The sequence below is a fragment of the Staurois parvus genome, unplaced genomic scaffold (assembly GCF_062004578.1).
Source record: "Staurois parvus isolate SC_StPar_1 unplaced genomic scaffold, SC_StPar_1.0 ptg000453l, whole genome shotgun sequence".
Taxonomy (NCBI): Eukaryota; Metazoa; Chordata; class Amphibia; order Anura; family Ranidae; genus Staurois; species Staurois parvus.
In genome coordinates, this window is record NW_028318249.1 from 869,734 (window position 1) to 894,959 (window position 25,226).

The 25,226-nt window shown below is 45.0% G+C and overlaps 1 protein-coding gene across 2 annotated transcripts in view; it reads right to left on the bottom strand.

The window, feature by feature from the left end:
* Positions 1-1,080: 1,080 nt before the first annotated feature.
* The window catches only part of LOC149453057 (stathmin-4), a 28,303-nt gene continuing 4,157 nt past the window's right edge, over positions 1,081-25,226 (bottom strand). The window contains exons 2-6 of one of the 2 annotated variants that reach the window (XM_089688742.1): positions 11,914-11,981; positions 10,028-10,123; positions 7,416-7,624; positions 3,663-3,854; positions 1,081-1,633 (exon numbers count right to left, since the gene is read on the bottom strand). In XM_089688742.1, coding sequence (XP_089544868.1) covers positions 1,574-1,633; positions 3,663-3,854; positions 7,416-7,624; positions 10,028-10,123; positions 11,914-11,926 — 570 coding nt within the window. In that variant the 5' untranslated portion in view covers positions 11,927-11,981 and the 3' untranslated portion in view covers positions 1,081-1,573. Of the gene's footprint in view, positions 1,634-3,651; positions 3,855-7,415; positions 7,625-10,027; positions 10,124-11,913; positions 11,982-25,226 lie in introns of both variants that reach the window. The other variant, XM_089688743.1, reaches the window with a different exon arrangement.

The window sequence follows — 25,226 nt, forward strand, 5'->3', positions numbered from 1 at the left end:
ACTTGTCACCTGCCAATGTCACCATACAGGGGACTTGTTAGCCCCCTTGTGATAGCAATAAAGTTTAAAAAAAGTTACAAAATTAAAAGTTAAATGATTAAAATTAAAATAAAAAAAATGTAAAAGGGTAAAAATTATATTATTAATATATAATAGATTATTAGAATTAAAATTAAAATTTTTTAAAAATGCTTAATAAATAATAATTTAAAAATAAATTAATATATGATATAATAGATTACTAAAATTAAAACATTTTAAAAGTGTCAAAAAATTGTATTATTATTATAAAATAGAATTAATTCAAAGAATTATATACAATTAACAAAAAAAATTTTTTTTAAAACACCACATATTGTATAAAAAACACAAAGTAGGGCGATTTTGTGTATGTTAACATCAGTTGTGCCCAGGGGCGGACTGACAACTCATGGAGCCTCCGGGCAATAGGGGATCATGGGGCCCCTGTGTCCTCGCCCACACCCAAACAATCCTATGAAAAGGCCAATGAAAGGTACCAGGGGCATCTCATGGGGCCCCCTACTGACCCCAGGCCCTCGGGCAATGCCCGAGTGCTCAAATAGTCAGTCTGCCCCTGGTTGTGCCACACGTACCATATTATAAAGTCCCTGTCTTGTCCCTTTCATTCAATGAGGCTCAGTAGCACATGTGGCGGTCGTACAAATTTTGTACAAATGGAACGCCCACTCCTCTAGACTAACACCCACCCATCAAGGCACTTTGATATTTGCATCCAGGCTGAGGGCTATGATGTTTTCAGGAAGTCATGTACAGCACCCTGCCAGCCCCTCCCACCAGCCACAATCTGCCTGCACTGCATGGAGAATCACAGGGACCCAGTGATGACATCACGGCTTCTAAAATAATGTATGTAATGAAAACCAGTATTAACTAAAAATGTAATTAGCACTTTGATTGGGGGGCTGTGGTGAGAGAAACCAGGGAAGGCTAAATTTCAACAGATTACAATTCAGCTTTAATTGATTTAAACAAAATGCTCCTTTGAGCTTTAAATAAAATGAACAGGCAAGTAAATAATGAGACGCAGAGGCAGATAGGTAAACGGGAAATTCAATATGTATTGACAGTACAATGGTAGACATATAAAATCAGTGCCATTAAACAGCCTTTCCAAGAGCAGGTATAGAGAACAGTTAACTCATGTGCTCTGCGGCAGCAGGAAACCGCCATTCGCGGCTCCCATCGCGGCAAGCTGGCTTATTTAATTTTAATTTTCTTTTTAGTATGGTATGCGTAGTGACAAGGTGGCAGGACATCAGAGCCTGGGTTCCTAGGGTACGATTCTTTAGGTCTTTGCGGATGAGATGGTCGACCCCTCCCGTTACATCCTCCCAAATTCCCATCCCTAAGCTTCTCCGAAAAAAAGGCGACATTTTTTTTTTTTTTTGCCGGTCATCTCTTTAACATTCACAAACAAAGAAAGGAAAAGAAAAAAAAAAGCAATAAAAGAGTCTCGGTTGCTTAATATTGTGCTGGGCAGTTCAGGCACCCCGTGGAGTCCTCAGTCCAAATTGTATAACGCCACCACCTTCTACCTGGAAGCTTCTTCCTTCATCTCTTTGTTTTTCCTAACTTCTTCTGCATGCTTATCCTGTAGAGGAGACAAGTCGCTGATGATTAGAGGGGGATGGGAGTATCACATTTTGCATGACTATAATATGTTCTTGATTCTTCTATACCTTTTACATGCTTCACATTTCATATTTTAATTATTATATTTTATAGTCAGTATTGTAACTGCTCCCTCTAGTGGCAACCTGTACATTAGGGAATGTGATTACCCTGCTTAAAGTGCATGTAACCTCCATTTGGATGACATTTATTAATGTCCTGGGCAGGGGCGGACTGACAACTCATGGGGCCCCCAGGCAATAGGGGATCATGGGGCCCCTGTGTCCTTGCCCAAACTCAAAAAACCTATGAAAAAGGTACCAGGGGCATCTCATGGGGCCCCCTACTGACCCCGGGCCCTCGGGCAGTCCCCGAGTTTCCAAATGGTCCTGGGTATCGTAACCAAGAGCATAAAAAGCTGAATCTTAGTGCTGCCAAATTCCTGTAACCTCCTTCAGCCATATCTCTGTACAGGTTCTTGCTCCAACACCATTAGTAAGGTGTAGGCTCTTGGACTTGCTCTGAAAGTCTTGAGGGGGACAGCACATGGTCTTATGGTCAAGTTTTCCCCCTCCCATGGGATTCTCCTACAGGAGAGCCCCACCTAGCCTTGGCTGAGCTTGCAACTTTTGTTTGCTTCCGTGGTTTCCTAATCTTACTACTGCGGTCTTGAAACATCCCAGATCAACCTCAGCACTGCGCATTGCTGGTTGACTAGAGGAGGTCATTGAAGCCAGTCTGGCAATGCCACTTGTGGCAATATAGAAACAACACATAAGATCATAGATGAGATTCTTGGTGACACCGTAGTATTGCCAAGAATTTGGTTGCCTTAACTGGAAAGCATAGCTCCATTGCAGACCGGAAAAGGATGACACTATAAATATTTCAAAACAACAATGTAATTGCCAAAATAATATTGATGGTTGGTCCAATTTATTGCTGCAGTCTCCATCAGACCCTTCAGCATTCGACACTGCAAGAACCATTGGATGACCGTGTTCCCTTCATCACGCTGTGGTTTCATCCTCTGGACATCCTCCTCCAGGACACAAGTGTGACCTAAGACTCAACTGATGGAATCGTGACATAGGGAAGGGGACACTCCAAGAAATGTTGAATGAGAAATGTTGAGTGTGAACCATTGGATGACCGTGTTCCCTTCATCACGCTGTGGTTTCATCCTCTGGACATCCTCCTCCAGGACACAAGTGTGACCTAAGATTCAACTGATGGAATCGTGACACAGGGAAGGGGACACTCCAAGAAATGTTGAATGAGAAATGTTGAGTGTGAACCATTGGATGACCGTGTCCCCTTCATCATGCTGTGGTTTTATCCTCTGGACATCCTCCTCCAGGACACAAGTGTGACCTAAGACTCAACTGATGGAATCGTGACACAGGGAAGGGGACACTCCAAGAAATGTTGAATGAGAAATGTTGAGTGTGAACCATTGGATGACCGTGTCCCCTTCATCATGCTGTGGTTTCATCCTCTGGACATCCTCCTCCAGGACACAAGTGTGACCTAAGACTCAACTGATGGAATCGTGACACAGGGAAGGGGACACTCTAAGAAATGTTGAATTCTGAAGAGTCTGACAGAAGTTGAAGCACAAGTAAGAGAAGTAGTGATGAGCTCAGCCATGTTCGGACCTTCCAGACAGCCGACCAAAAGATGCCACCTGTACTAGGCCAATCTTCTGCAGAGTGTATAAGTCTTGATGTAGGGATGACTTGGCCACTGATCATTGGCCTAGTATAGGTCACAGCTTTCTGGTGGGCTTGCTTAGGTGGGTTAGGACTAGAATCTGAAAACACCTGAGTTCATCCCTGTAGGTAAGTACAGTATAATACCTCTTCTTTTGCAGGGACCTGCTACGAAGATTTTTTTTTTTTGGCAACGACAGCATCACTTTTATGTTCTCAGAGGTGAGCATGAAGAAATGAAATTTTAAATAAAAAGTTTAGAACGCGAGACACCACTTTAACTAACCTTTAACTAACCTTCTCCTGCAGACGCTCGAGCATAGCGGCTAGATGGGCCTCCCTGTTCTCCTTGTTGACTTCCATTTTCTGTATCAGCTTCTCTTTGGCCATTTTGCTGAAATTGTTGTTCTCCTCGATGGCTTTCTGAATGACTTCACGCTCGTGTTCCCTTTTCTCTGCCAGGTGTTTGAGGAGCTCGGCTTCTTGACACTAAAGAAAAATCAAATGGGATTAGTATCTATAACACTTGCAGTGGTTGTAGCCAGTGGTGTATTTAGGTTTTGTGCTGCCCTAGGCAACAAAAAAATTGGTGCCCCCCCCATCAGGAAGAGCCTAACATTGACCAAGAACAGCCCTGCCCTCCACCTGAGCCTTCCACTACCACTGCCCCCCATATACCAGCCACCATCCCCTATGGTGAGAGTGAGAAAGACACTCACCTTCACAGCTCAGGACATCCGCAGGAACGCAAGTCGGGCTGTACATACACCGACATGAAACCCAAAGCATCTTATGGAACCCACCAGGTCCCCATGCCTCGTGTTTCCCTTCTTCCATGCCTTCTTCCAAGGGGCAGTACTGCCCCCCACCCCCGAAAAAAGCAACCCTAGGCAAATGCCTTGTTTGCCTTGTGGTAAATACACCCCTGGTTGTAGCTGTATTAGTGCACTTTTGCAACAACACTCATGAGTACTGCCCATGATACTTTTTTAAATTTGCCCTTTCATGACAAACATTTGCTTGCCTCCTAGTTCAAGGTCTAAGCAGTATTCTTTCTTGGAATGAGAAAAAGGGGGTAAACCTTGGAAAGCTTTTCTTGAAAATTGAACAAGGAAATAATAAAAAAGTATCACAAACACTCACTGTGTTGTGTCTATAATACAACATAAAGTAAAGGGAGGTCTCTAAAGATGTGGCCCTTTGCTTGCCTTTATCTACCCTCTGAGGCATTATTCCTCCCTCTGACATTAACAATGCGGCATAATTCCTGCCACTGACACCAATGATGGGACACTAATCCTTCAAATGATACCAATGATGGGCACTATTCCTCCCACTGATACCAATGATGGGGCACTATTCCTCCCACTGATACCAATGATGGGGCACTATTCCTCCCACTGATACCAATGATGGGGCACTATTCCTCTCACTGATACCAATGATGGGGCACTATTCCTCCCACTGATACCAATGATGGGGCACTATTCCTCCCACTGATACCAATGATGGGACACTATTCCTTCCACTGATACCAATGATGAGGCACTATTCCTTCCACTGATACCAATGATGGGGCACTATTCCTCCCACTGATACCAGTGATGGGCACTATTCCTCCCACTGATAGCAATGATGGGGCACTATTCCTCCCACCAACACCAATGATAGGTTGCTATTCCTCGCACGTACACCAATGCAGGGGCGCTATTCTTCTCATGTACACCAATGCAGGGGCGCTATTCCTCTCATGTACACCAATGCAGGGGTGCTATTCCTCTCATGTACACCAATGCAGGGGCACTAGTCCTCTCATGTACACCAATGCAAGGGCATTATTCATCTCACGTACACCAATGATGGGGCACTAATCATCTCACGTACATCAATGCAAGGGCACTATTCATCTCACATACACCAATGATGGGGCACTATTCCTCTAACGTACACCAATGCAAGGGCACTAATCATCTCACATGCACCAATGATGGGGCACTATTCCTCTCACGTACACCAATGATGGGGCACTATTCCTCTCACGTACACCAATGATGGGGCACTATTCCTCTCACGTACACCAATGATGGGACACTATTCCTCCCACTGACACCAATGATGGAGCACTATTCCTCCAACTGATACCAATGATGGGGCACTATTCCTCTCATGGACACCAATGATGGGGCACTATTCCTCCCACTGATACCAATGATGGGGCACAATTCCTCCCACTGACACCAATGATGGAGCACTATTCCTCCCACTGATACCAATGATGGGGCACTATTCCTCCCACAGATACCAATGATGGGGCACTATTCCTCTCACTGATACCAATGATGGGGCACTATTCCTCCCACTGATACCAATGATGGGGCACTATTCCTCCCACTGACACCAATGATGGGGCTTTATTCCTCCCACTGATACCAATGATAGGGCACTATTCCTCCCACTGATACCAATGATGGGACACTATTCCTCTCACTGATACCAATGATGGGGCACTATTCCTCCCACAGATACCAATGATGGGGCACTATTCCTCTCACGTACACCAATGATGGAGCACTATTCCTCCCACTGATACCAATGATGGGGCACAATTCCTCCCACTGACACCAATGATGGAGCACTATTCCTCCCACTGATACCAATGATGGGGCACTATTCCTCCCACAGATACCAATGATGGGGCACTATTCCTCTCACTGATACCAATGATGGGGCACTATTCCTCTCACTGATACCAATGATGGGGCACTATTCCTCTCACTGATACCAATGATGGGGCACTATTCCTCTCACGTAAACAATGATGGGGCACTATTCCTCTCACTGATACCAATGATGGAGCATTATTCCTCTCATGGACACCAATGATGGGGTACTATTCCTCTCGTTGACACCAATGATGGGGCACTATTCCTCTCACGTACACCAATGCAAGGGCACTATTCCTCTCGTTGACACCAATGATGTGGCATTGCTACAGAGGCCAGGAGATTTTCTGCTCCTACTGGCCACAGTCCAGCCCCGCTAAAGTCTGAAGGATGTTACACCGGCCCTTTGTTTAGAAAGTTTGGAGACCCCTGCTCTAAAGTACTGCACATCTTTGCTTAGACAGTGGTCACCAGAACAGGTTCTGGTTCTAGTGACAACTCAAATTTTTAGATTTTCTTTTTTGACTCCGATGACTCTGGTCAATTGGACGAATAGAAATAAAGTGAATCTTCTCAGTCAGGACCCAAACAAATGGGCCTTTTGTAACTGGCTTATGGACTGTTAAGCATGGAGAAGGTTGTACATGCCAGGAAGAGCTTGTGAGAGCTTCTTAGCTGAGGTGATAAGGACAGTGGGTTGGCCATGTTGAACGATCAAGTGTGATCATGAAAGTCAGTCTTCTGGCCTTATTTAAAGATGTTTATCTTTCCTGAAGGATAGGGAAATCAAAATGTCATAATGTTTTTAGTAGCCAGTCAGTTATGGGTGGACCTATGGTCTAGTTGCATGTCACGTTGTTGGAGAATTACATGAAACATAATGGCAGGATAGCTAAATGACGGCCATGCTGGTAAAAAATTCAGCATTTTGCAGTCGTTTGGACTGCTGATTTGAAGTGCTAGGATTCTGGGTTCCTAACCCTAACCCAAACCATGTTTTTGTTGGTTTATCAGGTTGCCCTTGTTCCTTACCATAGTCTGGCAGTAGGCAATCAACCAACACCCAAACTGCACCTTTATTCAATAGTTGGCACTAGGGATAGTCTATCGTCTATCATAACTGCAATAGGGAAACAATACTGTAAGCTCTTCTGGGGCAGGGACTGATATTAAAGGCTGTAAAGTGCCACCAAATGAACAGGGTCTATGAAAACTGAATAAAGACCTCTAGAAATGCAACCTTTCTGTCCTTGGACTCCAAATATCCATGGGTCATGTTTACTTTTGGGAGCCTAACCTAATAGATACAATTTGAAAAAAAAACCTGTTGAACCCGTTTTACATTTTTGACCAACATGAATATATTTGTGAACCCATTCTCACTTACCTTGCGTCTTTCTTCAGCAGCTTCAAGTCTTTTCTGGATCTCTTCCAGTGATGGGTCCCGGCGTTGGGGGAGTGAGGCATTTAACTCTGGGACACAATCAAAGCAAGGAGGCTTTAGGATGACCTCAAAAGCTTGGCCTGAAGTTCGTTTGTTTAATTCTATGACTTCCATGTCTGAGATGACACACCACGTGAGGTCCACTGTATCTGCTGTGGATGGAGAATAAAAAACTTAAATTGTATGAATCAACAGGATAGTTTTGAATGGTGTATTTGTGATAGGCAGTCACACATTCTCAAAAACATAATCATTTTTACAATGGGTAATTCTTTTACAAGAATAACACAGTTTAGGATACCTTTTTGAATGTTGGCATACCCTATATGGCTAAAAGTTTGTTGACACCTGACCATCACACCTACCTATTTGGCAAAGCATGTAGACCCCTCTCCAAACAACTAAGTTCAGGAGTTTCCAGTAAAGGGTACTGTTAATACTACAGCATACAAAGACATTATAGACAAGTGTGATCTTCCTACCTTGTGGTAACAGTTGGTGAAGACCCTCTTTTGTTCTTGCATGACTGTGCCCCTGTGTACAAAGCCAGCTTCATGGTTTGACCAGTTTAGTGTGGTGGAACTCGAGCACCCCACACAGAACCCTGACTTCAAACCCTACTAAATACGTTTGAGATGAATTGGAACAACATTGGAGACAGGTCTTCTCATCCAACATCGGTACTTGACCTCAACCGTAGAGAAGACCTTTTTAATGAGTTGCAACACCAATTGTAAGCCTGGACTTCTCATCCAACATCTGTAATTTACCTGTCAGGAATGGACTTGCCAATGGGACTCACCTGCCTTGTGGGCTGCAGTACCAGGGCTGGCCAGCGGGTGCTCTCAGCAAACAGAAGCTCACTCCTGCAGTCAGCCATCACCTGAGGCTGACTGCAGGAGGTGTATTTAAGGAATGGCCAGACCTGCAGTCAGTGCCTTGGTGTATGTTTCCCATGAGCCCCTGTACCTGCATCCTGTCTGCTTCCTGCCTGATTCCTGATTCTGCTTGATCCTGACCCTGAATGAACTCCGCCTGTCCTGACCTCGGCTATTCCTGACCACTCTCCAGCCTGCTCCTTTGGTACCTTGTCTGCCTGATTGTTCCTGACCCGGGCCGTCTGACTACGCTCTGCCTACTCCTTTGTGTCTTGTCTGCCCGATGATTCCTGACCCGGCCCGCCTGACCACTCCACCTCACCAGCACTGACTGCTCTTATCTGTGTACATTCCGTTATCAGTTGGAGGTTTGGTTTTGTTATATTGTGCGTTATATTTGTGTATAACCCTTAATAAATTATATTGTTACGCCATACTTGAGCCTGCGTTTCCCTGTGTCAGTCCACACACCTCTGGTCATACCCGGAGCCCTGACATTACCTCAACATTACTGAAGACCTGTGTAATGGATTGAAACACCAATTGTAAGCCTGGTCTTCTCATCCAACATCTGTAATTTACCTCAACACTACTGAAGACCTGTGTAATGGATTGGAACACCAATTGTAAGCCTGGTCTTCTCATCCAACATCTGTAATTTACCTCAACACTACTGAAGACCTGTGTAATGGATTGGAACACCAATTGTAAGCCTGATCTTCTCAATCAACATCTGTAATTTACCTCAACACTACTGAAGACCTGTGTAATGGATTGGAACACCAATTGTAAGCCTGGTCTTCTCATCCAACATCTGTAATTTACCTCAACACTACTGAAGACCTATGTAATGGATTAGAGCACCAATTGTAAGCCTGATCTTCTCATCCAACATCTATACCAGACCTCACCCTGCTGAACACTTTTGGGATGAATTGGAACACAAGTTGTGAGCCAGTTCTTCTTGTCCAACATTAGTACTTTAACACAACCGTACTGAACATCTTTGGAATAAATTGGAACACCATTTGAGAAACAAGTTTTCTCATCCAACATCGGTACTTGATCTCAACCCTACTGAAGACCTTTTTAATGAGTTGGAACACCAATTGTAAGCCAGAACTTATCTAACATCAGTACTTGACCTCACAAATGTTTTGGGTTTTTTTTAATGAATAGGTACACATTCCCACAAACACCCTCCAAAATCTTGTGGAAAGCCTTCAAAGAAGAATGACAGCTGTGGGGGACCAACTTCAAATTAATGCCCATGGTTTTTGAATGGGATATCCAACAAGTATATACGTGTTTAGATTGGATGGTCAGGTGCCCATATAGTGTACAATTACCAGCTAAAACATATATTTTTTATGTCTCCATGAAGGAATGGGAACTCTCACTTGTAAGGGACACAGACTGAAACAAGATGTTGAATTTTCATAAATTGTGGAAGGGTTTACATTTCTGTCAGGTTACTATTACTGTCTACAAATTCCTGCCCAGGTGGCAACATCACTCTTCATTTCTTGTCTTTGTGTCACAGGTTGTCACAGGGACAGGAAGTGAGTGAAGAGTTCCCTAATGGGGTCACAGACAGAAAATAAAACCCTACAAAAATGTCTACTCTTTTTTTCATTCAAAGGAAAAATTGTCATGGAGTCAAGACAGTGTTCTTACCATCATATTTGTAGGTCTGTTTCTTTGAAGGATCAGAGAAAAAACAGGAACAGAAGAGGGACACGAGCGGGAGCTCCTTCATCTTTTCTTTGTAGGCTGTGGGAGAAATCAGAAATGTTAGGGTATTTCGTTATCGAAGTTGTTATGGTCACATAGGAATCATGCTCAAATGTATAAAAGGCCCCCTTTTTTTGGATAGACTAAGGAGTGAGTGTTTTTTTCTGGTGGGGGGAGACTTTCTTTCACTTCCGGTCCTTGAAGCAGGGCAAGAAGTTGAAGGAAATCTCCTTATGGTGAAGGGAAAACCCTCTAAAGACTGCTGTCACTAGACCAGAGAAGATCTACCCTCTCTTTTGAAGAATGTAGAAGGTATGAGAGTCTGGTAAGTCTTCATTGTACATGACAAGATAGAATTCCAACGAATTTCGGGGGCTCAGAACTCAAAGCTGGCAGTAATTGAAGAGGATGACAATTTGCAAATCAGTGGATGAAGATTGTGCTGATTCGTGTCTACAGACATTGGCAATACATCCATTACTGTGTCTCTGATGTTGAATCTAAGGAAGGAGTAGACAAACTATGACCCTCCAGCTGTAGCAGAAGTCCTATCATGCCTCTGGGTGTCATGCTTGTGGCTGCCAGAGTATTGCAATGCCTCATGGGACATGTAGTTCTGCTGGAGGGCCAAAGTCTGCCTTCCCCTGACCTAGGGGCCAAGTCACATTGCTGTGTAACCACTATTTTCACCTGAACTGTTCCTCTTTAACCCACAATTCTTTGATTTATGAAGACCAAGGGTTCCCTTGCTCTTAGCTCACCCCACACCACAAAATCCCAATTTTCTAAGGTGGCAAAGAGGGACACCTTTAACACAAAGTATGTAGGCAAGGAACATGCCCCACCCCCACCCCCGCCACACCCCCCAGGGACATGGACCATTGACAATGAATTCACAATAAAAACTGGTTAAACCGCCATCTAATTACCCATAATATCAATATCCATTCATTTAGGGCTTGTAGGAAAGGTTTAGGTTGGTCTAACACTTTTGGTAGATACATAAGGATGTATTTATAACAAAAAAATTTTTTTAGCTACTTGTGCAGCAAAAGTGCATGTTCATTTGCTCTGTGCAAATGGGGGGAAAAAAATCAAACAGAATTAGGCTTTTTTTCTCCAGTGCAAATGTTATTCCTTCACAAAGAACAAGGAGAAATTCAGGAAAATACCACATTATGGCCACTAGATGGAGCTGACGGTTATATACCTAAATACTTATCTACTTTAATTTATAACTCCATCTAGTGGTGATAATTTGGTATTTTCCTGAATCACAGTGTTTAGAATGAATAAAAAGCATTTGACCTGGGGGGGGGGGGAACGTATGTTTTGCCAACCGCATAACACATATATGCAGCGGCAAGAAAGGTGGGCGTTAACACTGAGCCATTGAACATGTGCATCCCCAGCGGCCTGAGGTTTTGTGCTGATTGCATGAGTCAAGGCTACCGAATGACAGCTGTGAGAGGCATGTGACCACTGTGAGAGCCAATCAACGCAGTCATGTGATACAGAAGCCTTGTCATTCTTGGGCATTAACAGGCTGACAAAAGGTGGTGTTAAGGGGTCAAACTGTCTACATTTTTTAATATATGTAGCTGGCGATCAGCTCTAATCACTGCCCTGCAGGAACTTTCACTCCCATTTCCCTGCCCCCTTCTCCAATAGCCCCTCCCATGAGGAAACCGTTTTAAATCCGAGTAATGAAGGAAGGCAATGCTTTTCACGTCCATTATCCGTACAGAGCTGAGGTCCTACAACTCTTTAAGAAAGTAGCCGTGCCATTCAGCGCCTCCCATATATCACGAGTACCTGGGGGGACGTACCTGCTAGTGTCATATTGATGAGGTTGTTGATTGGTTCTCTGCGAGGTCTACAGAATGAGGTATGTCACCTGTGGAGAGAGACAGCACACTCTGGTTAATGACTTTATATCTGAAATTTACTGTTAGTCTGAACACAGCTCTTAGAAGATATCCAACATGTTTCGGGGTAGGACCTTCTCCTTCTTCAGGGCTTAAAGGTATGGCATTGTGATCATTTCTGGATCATTTCGATTCATTAAAATGAAAAACAAACAAACAAACTAAAAAGCCATGGTATCAGCATATTCTTGTGCCCACCATGTTGCTGGACTGGCACCATTAGTTTAAACCCTGAAGAAGGAGACACTTGCCCCGAAACGTGTTGGACATATTTACTATACTTTTCATTTCAGTATCAAGCTTTTTCACTATTTGTACTCGGTTCTACTAACTCTATACTAAAAAATGTCTTTATACTCAAAATGGATCATCTGCTGAGCGGCTTGTTCACCGTGGGTGAAGACCAAAAACGAGGTCACGTATCACCATGCCTTCATTATAGATTAATCCCCTCAAAGGATAAGTAACCGTTTGGGCTTCCATAAGGGTCCAACCATAAGGGTGCTTGCTGGAGCCCTTCCTGGTATCGGGTGATAACCAGGGGCAGACTGACAACTCATGGGGCCCCCGGGCAATAGGGGATCATGGGGCCCCTGTGTCCTTGCCCACACTCAAACACACCCAAAAAAGCCTATGAAAAGGTACCAGGGACATCTCATGGGGCCCTCTACTGACCCTGGGCCCTCGGGCAGTGCTTGAATGGTCAGTCCGCCCCTGATGATAACTGTGTCCCCTTGTCCCAATTGTGCTCCTGGTTGTCCCTCATTCACACAGGCTAACAATGGAGACTACAAGTGGCTTGTGGGCCAACACACATTGTGCAGACATGGTCCACTGTTGTCACCATCAGGAAGCAGCCATGAGAGATGCCGTGCAGCCATCACTGAAGTGCACGTAGACAGGAAGTGGTTGCAATTTGACAAAGGACAAAAACAAGTATTATGTTTCTGAATAACAATATATATACATATATTAGGTATATTAGACTAAAATATATATAATTATATATTTTATTAAAATATTATATTAAATATAATTATATATAAAAATATATATTAATATATTATATATGAATATATTATTATTATACAAGATTTATATAGCGCCAACAGTTTTTGCAGCACTTTACAAAATTAAAGTAGACATTACAGTTACAATACAAAACAGGGGGCCCGGCTCGTTAGAGTTTACAATCTAGGAGATATATAATTTATTTTTATATATATATATATATATATATATATATATATATATATATATATATATATATATATATATTATACATTTTTATATATATATATATAATATATTTATATATATATATATATATATATATATATATATATATATATACATATAATTTTTTTAAATAAATATATTGATATATGTATATAATAATTTTTTTATAAATAAAAAAAAATAAAATTAAAAATAAAATTAAAATAATAATAAAAAATAAATAAATATATATATATATATGTATTTTTTTAATACAGTATATAGTATATTTTATTACCTAATTATAATGATGTCAATGTATATTCATTTTTTTATGTTGCTTTAATGCTCTCTACATTTGCTGTTCCATATTTTTATCATTGTATTTCATACATTTCTAGGCTCCTCGTCTAGTGGAAGTCTACATCTCAGGTGGTGTATAGAGAATCTCCATATAACAGCTGATTACAGGATAAACCACATAGGGACTATATTGTTTTCAAGCAGTCTGAGCTGACTGATAGACTTGCAATGAGGGAAGGGAAGAGTACCCCCCATATATTCCATACACAGTAACTGATCAAACCATCCTATGTAAGTAATAACACGATGGTCATTCTATTTAGACATAGTCACTAATATAGGATTTAGACCCTTCTTTAAAGAGAACCTGTCACCTGCAGACATAATGTAGGCCTTTTTTAATGTGCTGCTGATGCTGCAGGCAGCAGGAAGCATTTCCTTAGTCTCCCCCCTCCCAGTGATCAGATTGTACATTGTAACAATGTAGCAAGTTACAAAGTGAGAGGCTGAAGCAAGGGCTGATCTGCGTCAGACAATTGTGAACACAACCAAGAACTGCATAGACACCAGGATTTCCATAACTGTGTCATCTCTAAGCCGGCATATCAATTCATAGTGACACTGGATGATGCCTGAACACAGATGGTGCCGTCCTTCTGAAAAGGAAAGCAGATGCAGGCATGGTCAGGGGGAGCACTGTGATCTGTGAGTGGTAACTGATACATAGCGTAGCATGCATGTACTGAACGTATCCCATGTTAGCTGACTATAGACGGGCAGATGTCTCCCTGAGAATAACAAGCGGTGAATCATATCCGCTCATCATCCCTCCTGCCGCAATTTCCTCTCTGACTTGGATGAGATGTTAGCTGGGCGCATGCTGAGAGATGCTTGTACAGTCAGAGGAGCACACAGCCCCCCAGGGATGACCTGCATGATCCCATATATACATCGTCATTGTGGTGCTCAAACTGGGCGTATGGTTTGCCAAGACTGATCCCTGTCCCACCATCCTGATCTCTGTCACACCATCCTGATCCCTATCCCATCATCCTGATCCCCGTCCCACCATCCTGATCTCTATCCCACCATCCTGATCCCTATCACACCATCCTGATCCCTGTCACACCATCCTGATCCCTGTCACACCATCCTGATCTCTGTCACACCATCCTGATCCCTATCCCATCATCCTGATCCCCGTCCCACCATCCTGATCTCTATCCCACCATCCTGATCCCTATCACACCATCCTGATCCCTGTCACACCATCCTGATCCCTATCCCACCATCCTGATCCCTGTCCCACCATCCTTATCCCTGTCCCACCATCCTTATCCCTGTCCCACCATCCTGATCCCCGTCACACCATCCTGATCCCCGTCACACCATCCTGATCCCCGTCACACCATCCTGATCCCTGTCCCACCATCCTGATCCCCGTCACACCATCCTGATCCCCGTCACACCATCTTGATCCCGGTCCCACCATCCTGATCCCTGTCCCACCATCCTGATCCCTGTCCCATCATCCTGATCCCCGTCCCATCATCCTGATCCCCATCCCACCATCCTGATCCCCGTCCCACCATCCTGATCCCTGTCCCACCATCCTGATCCCTCTCCCACCATCCTGATCCGTATCCCACCATCCTGATCCCCATCCCACCATCCTGATTCCTATCCCACCATCCTGATTCCCGTCCCACCATTCTGATCCCCATCCCACCATCTTGATCCCCGTCCCACCATCCTGATCCCCGTCCCACCATCCTGATCCCCGTCACACCATCCTGATCCTTGTCCCACCATCCTGATCCCTGTCCCACCACCCTGATCCCTATCCCACCATCCTGATCCCCGTCCCACCATCCTGATCCCCGTCCCGCCATCCTGATCCCCATCCTACCATCCTGATCCCTATCCCACCATCCTGATCCTCGTCCCGCCATCCTAATCCCTGTCCCGCCATCCTGATCCCCGTCCCGCCATCCTGATCCCCATCCCGCCAACCTGATCCCGATCCCTATCTTGCCATCCTGATCCCTGTCCCACCACCCTGATCCCCGTGCCACCATCCTGATCCCTGTCCCACCATCCTGATCCCTGTTCCACCATCCTGATCCCTGTCCCACCACCCTGATCTCCGTCCCACCATCCTGATCCCCGTCCCACCATCCTGATCCCTATCCCACTATCCTGATCCCTGTCCCGCCATCCTGATCTCCGTCCCGCCATTCTGATCCCCGTCCCGCCATCCTGATCCCTGTCCCGCCATGCTGATCCCCATCCCGCCATCCTGATCCCTATCCCGCCATCCTGATCCCCGTCCCACCATCCTGATTCCCTGTCCCACCATCCTGATCCCCGTCCCACCATCCTGATCCCCGTCCCGCCATCCTGATCCCTATCCTGATCCCTATCCCACCATCCTGATCCCTATCCCGCCATCCTGATCCCCGTCCCACCATCCTGATCCCTATACCACCATCTGGTTCATTTTTCACCCCTTTCTTTTTCTTCAGTTTAAATAGTGACATGTGCGTTCCGGTGCGTTTTTGATGCATTTTACCGCGTTCCAGTACAGTTCTGTGCAGGAAAAATGCCGCCTGTTCTACTTTTTTTTTCTTCAACTGGAACTGCAAGCACTGATGTGAACTCTGACATTGACAACCATAGAACCTACTTTCTGTGCATTTTGGATGCAGAAAAAAGCAACTGAAACGCATGGAGTGTGAACTGGCCCTTAACCTCTTTTACTGCTGATCTCCTGCATCCTCTTTGCAGCCACTTCCCATCTACGGCTCGGTTCACACCTACGCAGTTTGCGTTCGTTCCGTTTCTGCGGTGCGTTTTGCATTTCTGCTGCGTTTTTGATGCGTTTTGTGTTTTTTTTAACTTGTTGCTGGGCAGATTAAAATGTAAAACACGTCAAAAACGCATCAAAAACGCACAGCATGCTTTTATGCAGCAACTCCATTGAAGTCTATAGAACCAAAAACGCAATGTTTTGCATTTAAAAAAAGTCCCCGACCCTTTACCAAGAACGCAGCGGGTGAAAACCCGGAGATGTGATCCTGTCCCCTAGGAAATCATGTTCCATGGACTGCTGTGCGTTTCTGCAAGATGCAATGGAAAAGGTGTGAACCTGGACTACATGATCTTCAGGCGGATCTTAGGTACAGTTGTAGTCACCAACAGGGGCGGACTGACAACTCATGGGGCCCCCGGGCAATAGGGGATCATGGGGCCCCTGTGTCCTTGCCCAAACTCAAAAAAGCCTATGAAAAAGGTACCAGGGGCATCTCATGGGGCCCCCTACTGACCCCGGGCCCTTGGGCAGTGCCCGAGTTTCCAAATGGTCACCACCAGAAGCCCATGACGCAGGATGACAACCAGGGGCGGACTGACCATTTGGAGACTCGGGCACTGCCCGAGGGCCCGGGGTCAGTAGGGACCCCATGAGATGCCCCTGGTACCTTTTTCATAGGATTTTTTGAGTTTGGACAAGGACACAGGGGCCCCATGATCCCCTACTGCCTGGGGGCCCCATGAGTTGTCAGTCCGCCCCTGGTCGGGAGGCATCGACGGAGCGTTGTCACCCTAGACAAGGACCTGCCTGGCGGGGTGACAGCCACAGGCTGCATCCTATTGAACACAATGAAGGGTCTATGGGATGTGAGTGAAGGCCCCCAGCACCAGGGGCCCGCTCCTGCCTCTATTACGGGGCCCCTTTCCCTTGGAGGGCCAGGCATCGGTGATGGGAGTGTCAGGCTGTGCCAGGCATTGGCATCTGTTGTTTACGCCGACAACAAAGGAGGCGGCGAGGGAATGTGACAATACGCGGTCCAGCGCCATGAGCGGGCTGCATGACAGACGCATTGTGTCTGGAGTCTGGGGGCTGAGCTGGGAGGAAATCCATTATTCATGGGACTGCAGGCACCAGGCGAGTCCATGGGAAGCTTCCGGCATCAATGGAGCCATTATCTAAGGTCCCGACCAATCACATTCTCCCCCCAAATCCGGGCTGCCGGAAGTCCATTGGTTGCTCTGGGCAGGTTTTTGCATGTTTAAATGTGAATTTTAATCTGATTATATTTCTTATTCACCACACTAATGACAAGTCTGTTAATAAAACTGTGTTTCTGTGCTTCTCTATGCAATGCAGGCAGATTATGGCTGTTGGGGGCCAGCAAGCTGCAATTTAGTTTGTTTATATTTTGCCTTCCCTAGGCCCCCCTCCTCCATCCCTGCCCCCCCCCTTCCCCATCATGAACCCAATTACATAATCACTGAGTCTCTGTGCTTCTCTAGGCAATGCAGGCAGATCATGGCTGTTGGGGGTCAGCAAGCTGCGATTTAATCTGCTTATATTTTGCCTTCCCTAGGCCCCCCCTTCTCCATCCCTGGCCCCCGCCCATTCCCCATCATAGACCCAATCACATAATCACTGAGTCTCTGTGCTTCTCTAGGCAATGCAGGCAGATCATGGCTGTTGGGGGGCCAGCAAGCTGCGATTTAATCTGCTTCTATTTTGCCTTCCCTGAGCCCCCCTTCTCCATCCCTGCCCCCCCTCCCCATCATAGACAAAATTACATAATCACTGAGTCTGTGTGCTTCTATATGAAATGCAGGCAGGTCATGGCTGCTGGGGGGCCAGAAAGCAGCAATTTAATCTGCTTATATTTTGCCCTCCCTGGGCCCCCTTCTCCATCCCTGCCCCCCCCTTCCTTCCCCATCATGGACCCAATTACATAATCACTGAGTCTCTGTGCCTCTATATGCAATGCAGGCAGATCATGGCTGATGGGGGGCCAGCAAGCTGCAATTTAATTTGCTTATCATTTGTCTTTTCTAGCCCCCCCCCTTTCTATCCCCGCCCCGCCCGCCCCCCCCCCCTCCCCATCAACATGCTGCTGAAGTGTTTAAATAAAAACCTTATCATTGCACACCCCCACAATTACATAATCACTAGGTCTCTGTGCTTCTCTATGCAATGCAGACAGATCATGGCTGGTGGGAGGGGCCAGCAGGGCTTTCTGAAAACCTCACAGCATCCTGCTTTGAGGCAGGCAGCGGGAGGGGTTATGCAAATATCACAATGCCTTGATGGGAGGGTGTCAGTGGGTGTCCCTAGGCAGGCTGCGTTTGCTGTGATGCTGAGCCTCCATGATTGGAAGAAACTAAATGTAATGAAAAAAAGGGGCGGGTCAGGGACAGTCAGGTTGGGGAGGAAAGAGATGGATGATGCTGGATGTCCTCCAGAGGGCAATGAGGGGGGCTCTATCTGACATGCAGCGGCTTCTAACGCACAGAAGCTCATGGTGGGTGCCATAGCTGGGCTCTCATATTGAAAATGCTAGTTGCCTGGCTGCCATGCTATAAGCAGTAGTGGGCGTACCCAGGGGCGGACTGACCATTTGTAAACTCGGGCACTGCATAAAACGCACCTGAAATCGCACCGATATGAGCAGGCACTTAGTCACTAGTTACACCTCTGCGATTTGTGTGCAATTGCAGAGCGATTTCAGGTGCGATTTATGAAGACTTTATTGCTACTTGTGAAGATTTTCAATGATTTCTTGCGATTTGCACTGCGATTTCCATTATATTTGATGTATGTGAAATCGCAACAATACTACAGAAAAAGTCATGCAAGAACTACTTTAGAAATCGCACTGCAGCAAATCACACATGGTAAGTCACTGACATTCACATTCATTAGATGCCATTTCAGGTGCAATTTTGCAAATCGCACCAGTATGATCGGGCACTTAGTCACCAGTTACACCTCTACGATTTGTCTGCAATTGCAGCGCGATTTCAGGTGCGATTTCGCAAATTGCACCTGAGATTGCACCGGTATGACCGGGCACTTAGTAACCGGTTACACCACTGCGATTTAAAATCGTGTTCTTTGTGTGCAATTGCAGCGCGATTTCAGGTGCGATTTATGAAGACTTTTTTGCTACTTGTGAAGATTTTCAGCGATTTCTTGCAATTTGCAGAGCGATTTCCATTATATTCAATGTATGTGAAATGCAACAATACTACAGTAAAAGTCATGCAAGAACTACTTTAGAAACCGCACTGCAGCAAATCGCACATATTAGGATACTGACATTCACATTCATTAGATGCAATTTCAGGTGCGATTTCACAAATTGCACCAGTATGATCGGGCACTTAGTCACTGGTTACACCTCTGCGATTTGTCTGCATTTGCAGAGCGATTTCAGGTGTGATTTGTGGAGACTTTATTGCTACTTGTGAAGATTTTCAACGATTTCTTGCGATTTGCAGAGCGATTTCCATTGTATTCAATGTATGTGAAATCGCAACAAAACTGCAGAAAAAGTCATTCAAGAACTACTTTAGAAATCAATAAATCAATAAAGTCTTCATGAATCTCACCTGGAATCGCACTGCAGCAAATCGCACATGGTAAGACACTGACATTCACATTCATTAGATGCAATTTCAGGCGCGATTTCGCAAATTGCACCTGAGATTGCACCGGTATGACCGGCACGTAGTCACTGGTTACACTGCTGCGATTTAAAATCTCGTGCTTTGTTTGCAATTGCAGGTGCGATTTATGAAGACTTTATTGCTACTTGTGAAGATTTTCAACAATTTCTTGCAATTTGTAGTGCGATTTCCATTATATTTGATGTATGTGAAATCGCAACAAAACTGCAGAACAAGTAATGCAAGAACTACTTTAGAAATCGCGCTGCAGCAAATCGCACATGTTAGGACACTGACATTCACATTTATTAGATGCCATTTCAGGTGCGATTTCGCAAATCGCACCTGAAATCGCATCGGAATCGGTCACACCGCTGTGATTTAAAATCGCGTGCTTTGCATGCAATTGCAATGTGATTTCAGGTGCGACTTTGCAAATCGCACCTGTGTGGCCAGGCACTTAGGAACCAGTTACACCGCTGCGATTTAAAATTGCGTGATTTGTCTGCAATTGCAGCACGATTTCAGGTGCGATTTATGAAGACTTTATTGCTACTTGTGAAGATTTTCAATGATTTCTTGCCATTTGTAGTGCGATTTCCATTATATTTGATGAATGTGAAATCACAACAAAACTGCAGAAAAAGTCATGCAAGAACTACTTTAGAAATCGCACGGCAGCAAATCGCACATGTTAAGTCACTGACTTTCATTAGATGCGATTTCAATTCGCAAATTGCACCTGAAATCGCACCAGTGTGACCCCCTTCACACCTTGTTGCGGGAACGCATATTCCTGCTCTCTATTTTTATAGTGCGATTTACATGCGTTTGAATAGACTGCCCTATGTGCATTTTGTGGCGCAAAAGAAGCTCATGAACCTTTTTTGCGTGATGAGTTCACACCAAACCCGACTTTGAAATTGTGGAAGTTACAGTGAAGTCGCATGATTTCAAAATTGGTTGAGATGCAGATTTCAGGTGCGATTTGTGAGACATCTGACACAGACGTCTATGCAAATCACACCAAACGTAGTGCATGTATTACATTCAGGGGCGGACTGACCATTTGGAAACTCAGGCACTGCCCGAGGGCCCGGGGTCAGTAGGGGGCCCCATGAGATGCCCCTGGTACCTTTTTCATAGGCTTTTTTGAGTTTGGGCAAGGACACAGGGGCCCCATGATTCCCTATTGCCCGGGGGCCCCATGATCCCCTATTGCCCGGGGGCCCCATGAGTTGTCAGTCCGCCCTTGACTACATTAGAAATTGGTGCGGCTCCGACCAAGACGGAACCGCACCGATATGACCCCTGTAACTGCGGACAATAGGGTGCACCTTGGCATGTGATTTGCAAGTCGCATGGCATGTAAATCGCATGCCAATTCGCATCCAGTGTGACCGGGCACTTAGGGGCCCTTCCTGCCATCTGGGGAGTCACAGTAACAGGATCCTGACAATCACGTGATTGCTGTAAGGCCCCACTCACATTCCGCAATTTGGGATTGCGGCAGAATTGCCACAATGCTGCCTGCGATTTGAAATTGTGGAAAAATCGCACAAGGTTTGGATGCCATTATTGTTACACTGCGAAATTCGCATTTAAAAATCGCACTAAGGTCGTCTCCAAAAAAGGAGCAAAAGCTTCTTATGGGCGACAAAGGCACATAGGGCAGCCCCTCGAAGTGAATGAGCCGCCCTATTAGCGACACGCAACAAAAATCGCAAGCTTGTTCCCGCTCCATGATAGGTGAATGGGGCCTAATTGGCTGTCGTAATGGTCACATGACCAGAAGGTGGTCCTGCCAGCTCCCGACCATTACTTGAGACCGGGGGGCTGTCTTGGATGGCTTGGTTGCTGAGCTGGGAACGCACTGCAATCGCACGAGGTGTGTGGGCGTTAAAGCCCGCCCTATTTGCCGCGTTACGTGGGCGCACGCATATGTGCAGCAACAGAGGGGGATGGGCCTCAGGGGACTTTATTTTTGTGCGTTTCCATGCGGTGCACTCAGGTCAGCCCATTCATTTCACAGGGCGACCCTACGCATGTGAAATCAAACCACATGGTATAGCGATCCCGTGCATTTTGGCAGGCACCAACGCATGCACATTGGCCAGACGCATGGGGGTGTCATTAAAAATGAAAGGAACTCGCAGGGATCTGTAGAAAGCAGCACATGTTTGTACAGTTAGGTCCAGTTCACTCTACAGGTGTTTCAGTTGCTTTTTTTCTGCATCCAAAACGCACAGAAAGTAGGTGATATGGTTCTGGTTGTGGAAAAAAAAAAGTAGAACAGGCGGCATTTTCCCTGCACAGAACTGTACCGGAACGCAGAAAAATGCATAAAAAACACATCGGAATGCACGTCACTATTTAAATTGAAGAAAAAGAAAGGGGGGAAAAATGAACTGGAAAGAGTCAAAAACGCACAAGAACACGTACAAAATGCACCGGAATACTTCAAAAATGCATCAAAAACTGGACTGGAATACTGTGAATCGCATAAAAAACGCACTGGAACACATCAAAAACGCACCAGAACATGTAAAAAATGCACCAGAATACGTCAAAAATGCATAAAAAACTGGATTGGAATACTGTGAATCGCATAAAAAAACGCACTGGACTGCACATGTCCCTATTTCAATTGAAGAAAAAGAGAGGGGAAAAAATGAACTGGAAAGTGTCAAAAACACACCGGAGCACATCAGAACCTCACCAGAACACGTCAAAAACGCACCAGAACATGTAAAAAATGCACCAGAACACGTCAAAAATGCACCAGAACATGTAAAAAATGCACCGGAATACGTCAAAAATGCATCAAAAACTGGACTGGAATACTGTGAATCGCATAAAAAACGCACAGGAACACATCAAAAATGCCCCAGAACACATCAAAAACGCCCCAGAACACATCAAAAATGCACCGGAATACGTAAAAAATGCATCAAAAACTGGACTGGGATATGGTGAATCGCATAAAAAACGCACTGGAACACATCAAAAACGCACTGGAACGCACATGTCCCTATTTAGGGCCTGTTCACACCATAGAACCGTAGTCCAGATACGTTCCTGATGAGTTTCTGCATGCGCATTTTTGTTGCATTTTTGGCATGCTCCAGTGCGTCTTTGATGCATTCTGGTTTATTTTTTCCCCTCTTTTTTTCTTTAATCCAAATAGGGACATGTGCGTTCCAGTGCCTTTTGATGCATTTTACCATATTCCAGTCCAGGTTTTGATGCATTTTTTACATGTTCCGGTGGGTTTTGGATGTTCTGGTGTGTTTTTGACATGTTCTGTTGCAATTTGATGTGTGCTGGCGCGTTTTTGATGCTTCCTGGTTAATTTTTTCACCCTCTTTTTCTCCAATTTAAATAGGGACATGCGCATTCCGATGCATTTTTGCTGCATTTTACCGCATTCCAGTCCAGGTTTTGATGCATTTTTTACGTGTTTTGGTGCATTTTTTACGTGTTTCGGTGCATTTTTTACATGTTCTGGTGCATGTTTTACATGCTCCGGTGCGTTTTTGATGTTCTGGTGTGTTTTTGACATGTTCCGGTGCGTTTTTGATGTTCTGGTGCATTTTTTACATGTTCCGGTGGGTTTTTGATATGCTGGTGCGTTTTTGATGTGCTGGTGTGTTTTTGATATGTTCCAGTGTGTTTTTGACATGTTCTGGTGCGTTTTTGATGTGTTCTGGTGCATTTTTTATGTGTTCTGGTGCGTTTTTGATACTTTCTGGTTCATTTTTTCACCCTCTCTTTTTCTTCAATTTAAATAGGGACATGAGCATTCCAGTGCATTTTTGCTGGTTTTGATGCATTTTTTACGTGTTTTGGTGCATTTTTGACATGTTCCGGTGCGTTTTTAATGTGTTCTGGTGCATTTTTTACATGTTCCGGTGCGTGTTTGACGTGTTCCGGTGCGTTTTGACATGTTCCGGTGCATTTTTGACATGTTCCGGTGCATTTTTGATGTGTTCTGGTGCATTTTTGATGTGTTCAAGTGCGATTTTGATGCTTTCCGGTTCATTTTTCCCCCTCTTTTTCTTCAATTTAAATAGGGACATGTGCGTTCCAATGCATTTTTGATGCGTTTTACCACGTTGCAGTACAGTTCTGTGCAGCAAAAATGTTGCATGTTCAACTTTTTTTTCTGCATCCGGAACGCATTGGAACTGCAAGCACTGATGTGAACTATGACATTGACAACCATATCACCTACTATCTGTGCGTTTTGGATGCAGAAAAAAGCAACTGAAACGCATTTAGTGGGAAATGGCCTTGAAATTGAAGAAAAAGAGAAGGAAAAAATTAACCTGAACATGTAAAAAAACGCATCAAAAACGCACCGGAACGTGCTATAAATGCGCATGCAGAAACGTATCCGGAATGCATCTGGACTGCGTTTCTATGATGTGACCCGGCCCTAAGGTTAGGTTCACATCTATGCAGGTTGTGTTAAAGTCATTTCTGCATTGCGTTCTGCATTTTTGCACCTGCGTTTTTGGCGCGATTTGCATTTCTATTTTTTTTCTTGTTGCTAGGCAGATTTAAAACGCAGAATGCATCAAAATGTGGCAAAAACACAGCATAATACACTACATGCTTTTCTCCAGCTTTTACATTGAAGTCTATAGAACCAAAAACGCAATGTTTTGCGTTCAAAAAAGTCCCTGAACCTTCCCAAAAACGCAGCGGGTGAAAATGCGCAGGTGTGAACCTGTCCCATAGGATATCATGTTAAATGGACTGTACTGCGTTTCTGCAAAATACTGCGGAAAATGCTTAGGGGTGAACCTGGGGTAAGGGAAAACATGCGATTTTACATGCGTTCCGCACCGCACCTAACATGAACAAGCCCTCAAAGTCCACGTGCCACACATATATGTCCAGTGTGCACCACGGTTGTATGTTGAGAGCACGCTTACTGTCAGCTCCCCGTACATGAACGGTGGTGGGAGGGGCTCCCAATCATGTGACCGCTGTGGCAGCCAGTCACCACAGTCACGTGATCAGGTACGTCGCCTCTGCCTCCCGTTGTTGAAAACCCCTTAAAGGGCCAGCAGGGGGGTTAATGCAAAACGAGCCAATAGGAAGCTGTATAGGGAATGTAGAGTGAGCCAGGGGTGGACTGACAATCATGGGGCCCCCGGGCAATAGGGGATCATGGGGCCCCTGTGTCCTCGCCCACACCTGAAAAAGCCAATGAA